The sequence below is a fragment of the Puntigrus tetrazona genome, chromosome 17 (assembly GCF_018831695.1).
Source record: "Puntigrus tetrazona isolate hp1 chromosome 17, ASM1883169v1, whole genome shotgun sequence".
Taxonomy (NCBI): domain Eukaryota; kingdom Metazoa; phylum Chordata; class Actinopteri; order Cypriniformes; family Cyprinidae; genus Puntigrus; species Puntigrus tetrazona.
Window position 1 is genome coordinate 659,760 of NC_056715.1, and position 10,808 is coordinate 670,567.

Genomic DNA, 10,808 nt, shown 5'->3' on the forward strand with positions numbered 1-10,808 from the left:
TCTTACGAACAGAATCATTCATGCTAAGCGGCAAAACATTTCAAAAGTATTACATTGAGAACAGGTCATTCTTTTTTTGCTTTCGTGGTGTTCCGAAGCATTAACGGTTCAAAAGGATTCGAATTTTTGAATTCGAATTCTAAAAAAGAACGGTTTGTTGGCGATCAACAATAAACGAACACTCGGTTCACCGAATCTCGACTTTGAATCAGTACCTGAGTCCAGCACTTCTTCATCTTCGATGGTTTTGAGGACTCTGGATTTGTAGTCTCTGAACTGCATGTACCTGATCAGCCGCCGTAATTTTTTCTAAAAAAAACAAAAAAAACACACAACGGGTTTAGATCGTCCATCCATGGCATGAAAAGATCTTTTAGCTTCGATTCGGTTCTCAACGTGGTAAATAATATTGCAAAAACTTAGTTTAGTGAACAAAAATTAGTTTGCCTTTTCACAACATTCGAGAAAATGTCATTTTAAATGAAGAAGAATTATGAATGTTGCAATATTGCAAAAAATAAGCTGCCTCTGACTCGGAAAAAGTCAACTTTGAATCACTTGTCCATTTCAATGAACTGATTCATGAACAGTTTGTTCGAATCATTACTTAACAAGCCCTTCGATGTTTTTGCAAAGAACATTTAGGGGGAAAATGTGTGGAATGCTTTATGTATTTAATTAATTGATTATGTTTTTAATCGTTTATATCATTTCAGCTCTTGGATTAAACGTATTTAACGTACCCATTTTACCATAACCATAGAAATATCTCATTTAGGGTCAATGTTTAAACTCTATAAAATCCAGCTATTTTTACATGATGTGAAATGAACTTTTAGTGTGGTTTTCTTCACTACATTCGATAAAAATTAAATAAATGATAATAATGGTGATACTGAATTAAGCAGAATTATGAATAATGCAATATTAAAAAAAAATGACAGGTGGTTAGTATGATTCGCTCGATGAACTGATGCAAAATAATTAAGGGGGAAAAATGTGGGAAAACCTTTATTTTATTGATTATTTTTATAGACACTTTTGGTTTCTACTAACCCTGACTTCAATGAAATCACATGAATATCACGTAAAATCATCAAAAAGACATTTTATTGCACCGCCTAGCCTCGATTCCTGCTTTTAACCGGCGAGCGAAACTACAAAAGCAATAAAACAACTCACTAACCCAAGCGGTAGTCCATAAATATGAAGGCTAATGATTTATGTTGCGGTAATGTCTCATATCGGTGTGCTTTTACCTTGTCTTTCCTCATTAGAAAGATGATATCCTCTGGTGAAATGGCCCTGGCCCCTCTCAGGAGGGCCACCTCAGCGGCCTGATGGAGCTGCAGGAGCAAAAGAAAGAAAGAAATCAAGGCAATCAGCGCTCGGGAACGTCAACCCAAAGATGTTTTTAAAATCAGCGCTGACGCAGCGCATCTGCAGCACGAAGACCTTGAAGAAGCCGATAAGGGCTTTCGTTTTACTTAGTCACTTCAAGCTCCGGGTCTTGTGCAAGAACGTCTAACTTTGCTATTTCCGCTCAAATTCGTCCTTGGGGCGCAATGCAAACACAGAGAAATGCATCAAAACAAGCGATAAAAACGAAGCAAAACAGAGCGTGACGCCGAAACGAGACGAGCACAGGGTTAACTGCTCATATGCTTCACGCGTCCTGGTTCAACGTAAAGACACGGACCTTTTATCAGCCAGCGCTTACTGAGGAACGTCTACTGAATCCAAATCTTTAAGCTCGAGAAGGACAAAAAAGCTGCAATGAAAAATGTCTGGTGAAGTGCTATAATTTCACTTTGTTGCCAAAAGAGGAAAAACAGCTCATCCATCATGGTGCAAATGATAGCCGTTCTTATGTAAATCAACATATCCCATGAACGCTCTAGAATTATGGCAAATCTCATGGAGGGACTGTAGTGTTAACTTACTGATATTTTTAAACCCGTCCTTACAAAGGGATAAAAAATAAAAAAAGAAAGGAGGATAGAGTTTAACAGAACTATTCTTTGTAAAGCTGCTGTGGACGTGAATGTGAAGAGTGCTGTATAAATATACTGCACTGAACTAAACTGAGGTGAAGTGTAACTCATGAAACTCATGATCTGTGACGTGTATCTTAACACACACACACACACACACACACACACACACACACACGGAGAGAGGCTGACGACTTGTAGAGCTGGTTTTCTTAGTTAAAAGATGATTACATGTTGATGGCAAACTTGTATATGAGAACAAAATACTGTATATTTAAAAAACGAATGCATTGCTCATTTTAAATGCAAATTTTTATGATTGCTCATTTTACATGCTTTGTTTTTATAGGAATATAGTAGTCATTTTTTACTGTAATGTAGTAAACTAAAAAAAAATAAATATATATAAATATATATTTATATATATATATATATATATATATATATATATATATATATATATATAAAAATAAATATATATATATATATATATATATATATATATATATATATATATATATAATTTTTTAGTTTGGGTTATCAATAATAGCTGGTAAATGGCCATGATAAACAGTCCTAAAAGGTTTTATTTACTTAGAATATAATTTCTTATTTCTTTTTTATTAATCTGAATCAATACAGTTAAAAATTGTAAGTTTAATTAATATATGTGAATCAGTTAAGACAATTATTTTTCAAATCCATATTTTTTTATTTATTTTATTTCATTTAAAACTTATTTTGCTTCAAGCAATGCAAGTGGTCTTAAAACAGCATATTTCAGTTTTACTTGAAATATAATATTGTATTTTATTCTTCTAATTTGAATGAACGAATGAACATTTAAATAAGGTGTTTTAAATTAATCGTTTCAAAATGAGAAACGGCAGAAAAAACTTATTTCCAAGAAAAACTTGCTGTGGACAATGCAGTTAATCTTGCTTAATTGTCATTAACATATTGAAAAAATACTCCTAAAAACATCAACTCATTTTTTTTATGTTTGCATTATAAATTTAAACTGAAAATGTACTGAAAAAAAAAGCCCATCAGCACGGGATCCTCAATAAAGAGCTCTTGTTGGTAAAACCACTGAAGGGCCCTTGAAATATCCTCGACTCTGGAGTGCGGGGCCAATTAAACTCACAGGACCGACTACAACTCGTCCAAAAAAGAAAAAGATGATATTCTTCAGGAAGAGGCGCAAAACTTAATCCACCTCGAGTCCTGGAATACACACAAGCAATTCTCGGCGTCTGTAAACATTTGCTGGTCATAAATATATTTGCTCAGGAGCGCTCATGTGAGTGTGTGAGCGGGACGGACCCCACACATGCACACACAGGGGGAGCATTTACCGCCGCGCCACAAGACTTTAATATAGATCTCTCTGGCCTGGCATCACACCAAGGTCGACATACCGCCTGCCATGTCTGTCCCTCCGTCTCACAGAGGAATGGTTTTTAATAGACAAAAATGGCTGTAAGTATGCACAATCTCATCCCTTACTTTCCGCACAAATCCCAGCCAAAATTCCCATCATCCTCGGAAACCAGAACCACTTTCCTGACGAATTATATATATATATATAGATATAGTGTTCTGATATACAATCATACATTAACAATTAAGAGCATTTAAAATCTCTTTTATTTTGCCAATGTTCACTCAAAAACTGAGGTGCAGAAGCTGAAATTAATAAGGCCTATAATTAATAATATAATAATAATAATAATAATAATAATAATAATATATATAAAATTAATTTTTACCATTGTAACATTTATTTACATGTTTAAAATAAAATTCATGATGTAAGAAAATGTAAAAATGAAAAATGAAAACATAATTATATCAAATGTTAACAATATATACATATATATATATATATATATATATATATATATATATATATATATATATATATATATATATATATATAAAGAAAATAATTTGTTCATTTTGCCAGTGTTCACAAAAATATTAACAATATAACAGAACATAATATAATTTGAGCATTGCAAAATGTAATAAACTCGGAAATAAAAAAAAAATACCATACTAAAAGTGAAAACACAAAACACAAAAATAAACCAATTCAAAATGTTAACAAACTCTACACTAAAATATCAATGATATATTACGAAATATATATATCGAAAAGAGCATTAATGGTGGATCATTTTGGCTTGAGGGCAGTTATGGTAATAACAGCATAAGAAAATACTTTTTTTGCAGGCTGGTCATTTTTCACCAAAGATAAAAAACGATCCACAAAAGTGTGTGTGTGTGTGTGTGTGTATATATATATAAATAAAAACCCTGCTTGTCCAATGTCATAAAATCCTCTCAGAATGACCAGAACACAACATGAGGGTTAAATGCATATAAACCTATTTTAAGGAAAACTTGATTGATTTTGGCCCAAAAGGGGAAAAACCCGTGATCCCTTAAAAGTCTCACAGTCCAGCTCTTTTCAGGCTTAAGGAAGGTTTTTCCGTACCATTTGCAATCCCTGGCTCGCAAAACTGTCTTCTGCAAAATATCAGATTAATTTTAGTAATTGCTCTAATTTTACAGGTTGATCAAAGCTAAATGAAGCCGGGCCGTTATTCCATGCTCTCATGAACACTGGGATCTCTGTGGTCTTTTTCCAGAGAGCCTGTTGACAGTTTACTGCAGCCGCGAAGGACTGTTTTACCATTTCTGAGATGCCTGGGTTATCATACTGCAGCGGCATTCATAAGATTTGAGCGTGTTTTTACCCATCTCCATATCATCGCTTATGGTTTCACAGAAAAAGAAGAAAAGGAAAACAGGAGACTGAATCGGAAACGTAAACACGGACGTGGAGGGAGGAGCCAAGGTTGGTTTGATTGACAGCTGGCCTCAGGAAAAAACTAAAAGCTTAAGAAGACCAACCAAAATCAAAAGTCTTGATATTCTTGTGACCAAAATCAAATATTCTGGCATTATTACCCCACCTTCGTTTCTGTACAAGCGGTTTATTACAGTATTACAGCGGGCCTAATAAAAAAAACATTTTACAAATAATAAAAGAGAAAACACAACAAAATGACCAACACTTTAAAGTTAGTATAAGAAATTAATTGTATCAGTACATAGCAGTGTTATTTCAATAGAATTTATTTTCCATTTTTAGTTGTTATTTTTTAAATGCGTTTTTGTCGTTTGTATTATTTTGTATGTGTCTGTATAAATAAAAAAAATGAAATCCACACATTAAAAATTACATATTGTATTATATTATATTAATAAACAGCCTTAAAACAGGTTTATTTTATTCTTTTTTCTTTTTGAAACTGGTGTTAAATGTAACCTGGATAGGTTTTCATGTGATTTATGAAATCTCTTCAATGCTGGCCTCCAAAAACTACTTTTATTTACCAGTTTTAGTGTAGAGCAAAGCTAAACTTTTTTTTTTTTTTTTTTTTTTTTTTTTTTTTTTTGACAGCAATCAATTTAAAAGGCAGGTTTTATTTACTCAAAATATTTTTTATATCTTTCATTTTTTTTTTTTTTTGAACAAACAATTGAAAGTAAATTGAAATCAAAATTTGATCACGCATTCTCAAAAATAAAAAGGTACAAAAGCTGCCACTGGGTCGGTACCTTTTTAAAAGGTACACTTTTGTACCTATTAGCTTCAAACATGTACACTTAAAGTACTACTACGTACCTTTAAGCTACCAAAACGGATCATTTAAGTACAAACATGTACCTTTTGACCCCAGTGATAGCTTTTGCACCTTTATTTCTGAGAGTGCAGGACAACAGCGGCTCAGATATTCAGCAAACATCTTCTGCGTTTCAAAAGCCACATGCATTCGGAACGACATGAAACACGACGCATGGCGAAGCACAAAAACACGTCTGCGTATGAGAGCTCGACCGGCCCGGGTTCAGCGCCAGCGGCTCCAGAGACAGATTCCTGGCCCGAGGAAAGCACGGCGCTCTTGTTCCTTAATTAGACGAATCAGATTTAATTAGAACACATTTTGGGGCGACGCCGGCCTCGGAGGGTCTCTGCTTCATGTCACGTTACAGTGCCGGAGGAACAGGACGGCAGAAGTCAAATAAACAAGGCCGCTGAAGAGAATTTCCTCTCCTCCGCTACTGCGGCGCTCTGAAACCAAACCCATTATTTGATTACACAGGGAAAGGTAACAGGAAGAGCGGGAGAGTTCCACTCGCAGCGTCCTTGTAAAGATCAATTACACCGTTTCCTTTGAAAGACGACGAAATCAAACAAGCGGCGATGTTTGCAGAAGTCAGGCGGGCAGATTTCACCTTACTTAAGCGGCGGCTTGATCGCGTCACCTGAAGACTGACTTGTTTAAAACAGGAACACGCCTGGGTCACGGTTAAAAATAGATGACTTGTGAATGAAAAATGACAAGCGAGCACAATTTAGCCAAATTCATTAAAACAAAACCATGACAAAATGTGGAGAAACCAATTATTTAATAACATATATATATATATATATATATATATATATATATATATATATATATATATATATATTAAATATATATATATATATATATATATATATATATATATATATGTGTGTGTGTGTGTATTAAAGTGTAAAACAACTAAAGAGTTACATATTTTTCATATTGCAAACTTATTTTACTATAGTTATAATACATATTTTTATTTTACAATTTAATTTTATTAAATTGTAATATTTTTATATTATTGTACAGCGCAATCATATATTGTAAAATGTATTTTATATGCAATCACTTTATTATATAATTTATATATATATATATATATATATATATATATTTTTTTTTTTTTAAGAACAGAAAAACATTCATGTTTTCATATACACACACACACACATATGTTCTATTATTATTATAATTCTGCCATTTTTATTACTTTTAAAAAGGTAATTATTAAATAGTTTTTCTTATTTTAAATTCAGTTTTCTTTTAGTGTCTTACATTACATTTAATTTAAGTTTTAGTCATTTTTAATGTTTAATGTTGTAATATGTTTTGTTTTATTATTAAGTTTTTTATTTTAATAGTTATTATTCATTTTTATTTATTAGTTTTACTTGCTTAGATGTAATTAAGTAACAAGTTAAACTCAAATAAAAACACCTTGGCAACTAGCAGAATTTATTTTATTTTTTACTTTTTTTAACTTTTGTCTTTTGTTTCAAGCCACGAAAAGTGATTTTAATGGATTTAGTTTTAGTTTCAGTGAAGTACCGATAATTAGCCCAGAGTTTATTTACTCAAAATAAAATCGTATTTTTTTGGTTTGATTTGGGGTGAACCGTGACTTGGACATGTTTTTGTGTGACTCTCCCAATCGTCAAAACAACCTTTAAACGCCGGTTTCCAAGAAACCCTCTGTTCTGCTTCACAACAACGAGACATCAGAGGAAAAACATTAGTCAAAAACAATTAGTGAAAAACACTAACGCAGCGCCGTTATCGCCAGAACATAAACTCGTACGGCTCGACAAGACAGAATGTTTTGCTTGTGTTCTGCGGTTTAATGGCGATGTTTGGCAGCGGACTTTATCAATGTTTGCTGAAACTCAGAGTCCCTGTGAGACGGGCAGTTCGATAAGTGTTTCCCATTTGGATCAAAAACAGTTTCAGGTCTTTAGATACGGCTCGGGTCCTTCGGTGCACATCTGTGCACATTTTGACATCCAGCAGGTGAAACCCTGTCGCATCCTTAAAGAAACGGCTCGCTCAAAAACGCTAATCCTGTCATCGTTTGTGACCCTGGCTCGCAATAACACAAAAAGCATTACGATATCAAGCTTCCGTGAAGACATTTAGCAAATGTCCTACTCTAAATATAATAAAACTTCATTTTTAGCAATATGCATTGATAAGAGCTTCATTTGGACAAATTTAAAGCTGACTTTCTCAATATTTCGATTTTTTTGCACCCTTAGATTTTCACGTAGCCTAATATCGCCCTGTCCTTACAAACCATACGTCAACGGAAAACTTATTTATTCAGCTATAAATCTCAATTTCGACCTTTATGATTGGTTTAATGCTTCCTCGGGTTTAGACTAAGTAACAACTGCTAAATCTCCCCTGAATAAGTTCTTAATTTGCTGCTAATTAATAGTTAAGGTAGTTGTTTTAGGTAGCACTAGGGATGTAGAATGAGGTATTAATATTAGCATTAATAAATGGCTAACCCCCGTCCCTTTAAGATCCGGGCTTTGAGCTCTTCTCTCCGGTCCCGAATGACATTAAACAAGCTTCATCGTGCAGAAAGTGAGCTTACTGTATACAAACCACATCACGACGGAGCGAAACTCAATAAATACGCCGCATTACACGATCCGGCCGCGGCCGGGAGGTCTCAGCGTTGGGTTTTGCGTCGGTGTGAATAAGTAAACGCGTTGTCAACGGACGATGCTGCAACGACTTATTTCTAAGAACGATGAGACCGCACGCTCCCGAGAGCCTCGCTCGCCCTGGAAAAACTCCACCAAGGCCATTTATTTAAACAAAACACTTCGGCAATTTGTCCTGCCCCGCTCGACAGCAGAGAAGCTAATTGAGTCGGGCACCCGGCGCTCCTGACATATGTCAGCGTGAGCACCTGGACTGGAGATGGCAGCCGTACTTCCACATCCCGACCCCAAACATCCGCTCTCCCTCGCCGGGCTGCAGGCGTCTGGGCTCGAGTCCGGCCCTGGCAGGCGGCTTCTAACCAGACGGCGAGCGCATGAATGGACGTCTCTTACATTAGCAGTCGCTTCTGAACGGATGAAGAGAAGCGAGCGGTTAAATATATCTGACTCTTTATTAACGCGGACCACCTATCGCGGACGCAAGCGGTGTCAACAAACGCAATAAAAATGGTAACTAGGCAAACAGAATTGTGAAACCGAAAACAGCTCTGGGAAGGTTAGCGCGCTGAGGGTTTTCTGGCAGAACACACTGATCTCTCGTGTCTGCTTCTTCCCTGAAAAGAGAAAGAGTTTCACTGATGCACTGTAGACTTTTATTTTTAAAAAAGCGAAGACTTAAGCGGTAGACTTAAGCACATTTCCTTCCCAATTCATGTTACCGTTATCTCATTAATATTTGTTATGTAATTAATATACAAAAATTAATACAAACAATATTTAAATATAAGCAAGTATTATTGTTATTATTATTAATAATAATAATAATAAAATAAAAGAAAATAAATAATCCATTTTAATATTATTATTAATAAAAACAATTTAAAATAAATATAATAATATAACATATTATAATCCAGTCAATTAATTACATTTATAAAATATTTGTGTGTGTTTTTTACATTAAAGAGTATTTTTTTATTATTTAATGAGTCAAAGATGACTTTTATAATTTATTAGTTTATTATTATTAGTGCTGTCAAACTATGATTAATTGCATCCAAAATAAAAGTTTTAGTTTACATAATGCATATATACAGTGTGTGCGTACATTAAATATACACACACACACACACACACACACACACACACACACACACCCATGCATAATTTAAATAGATTACAATAGAAATCAGCCTTTAAAGTAATTACATATGTCATTGTATATAATTAAATCAGTTAAAACCGTAATAATTACTGACTAAGGATTTTCCCCTCAATATATTCTTAATGTTCTGCCTATTAATAGTTAATAAGGTAGTTGTTAAGTTTAGGTACTGGGGATGTAGAATAAGGTCGTGCAGAATGACGCATTAATACATGCTTAATTACTATTAATAAATGGCTAATATTTTAGCAATATGCATGCTAATAAGCAACTAATAGGTGTCACTGTAAAATAAAGTGTTAACAGTAAAAAGCAATAACTACATAGCACATGCATACATTTTTCCATGCAAAAGAATATATTCTTGGGGTGAAATATGAGCTGGATGTGGAGTCACACAGATATGCTGAAAAGGTATGAAATGAGGTGTTACCCACATGAACGTCAAAACGTCTTCTCAAGTACCTACAGTAACATCAGGGGGAAAATATTCCCCTCGTCCGGCAGACCAGAGCAAATCTCTGGACTTGACTTCAGCAGCTGGCTACTGGTCATTAAACTGATTTGTACACTGGACTCATAAATGTATTCATTAGAAGCACAGAGCTGGGCGGCTTTCACATGCACTAATCAAATTTACAGCGGTGGTCCGTACTGAAAGGGTCGTAGAGCGAAATTGCTGTCGTTGCAAAAGACAAGGCCCCGGAGACTGATAGAGAGACTGGAATCAGAGAAACTCCTGGGGAATAAAGGCCTGCCAACATCTGCACCTGGTGCTACAGGAAAACGCCGAGTGAACTCTGGAGAAACGTCAAGGCTTTCACAGGCATGTTCGCTTATTCTGCAACTAGTCCTTCCAGTCAGAGGAAGCTGATGCTGGATTAACCGTTTCCCACGCAGATTACAACACCTAAACCAACAGAGCTACATCACCGGTCTCTTCAGCGGAAATAAGTAACACAATGAAGTTTAATTCAGCCTCCGGTGTCATTTTTTGACCCAAAAAAAGCTGTTACATTTTTTTTTACTTTATTAGAAAATCTTACTGAAAAGCTCATATTTTCAGATGTCAAGCACAACTTTGAAGCGCAGCTCTTTAAAGCACCCCATTATGGATTTTTGAAAATGAGCTCTAAGCGAATGAAAACATCCTGCAAAGTTTTAACCCTGGAAGCGCACCTTAAGAAGTCGAGTCTGCATCATTGAGACCCAAGTCCCAAGCCGTTTCATGCTGACCTCAACGTGGAGAATTAGCATATTCCCCGCCCACTTG

At 34.9% G+C, this 10,808-nt stretch overlaps 1 protein-coding gene across 3 annotated transcripts in view; it reads right to left on the reverse strand.

Annotated features, from left to right (window-relative positions):
• supt3h (SPT3 homolog, SAGA and STAGA complex component) overlaps positions 1 to 10,808 on the reverse strand; it is a 94,316-nt gene that overhangs the window by 28,263 nt on the left and 55,245 nt on the right. For all 3 annotated transcript variants that reach the window (XM_043262712.1, XM_043262713.1, XM_043262714.1), the window contains exons 4-5: positions 1,260 to 1,346; positions 216 to 309 (exon numbers count right to left, since the gene is read on the reverse strand). In XM_043262712.1, the coding sequence (XP_043118647.1) occupies positions 216 to 309; positions 1,260 to 1,346 (181 nt within the window). The remainder of the gene's footprint in view (positions 1 to 215; positions 310 to 1,259; positions 1,347 to 10,808) is intronic.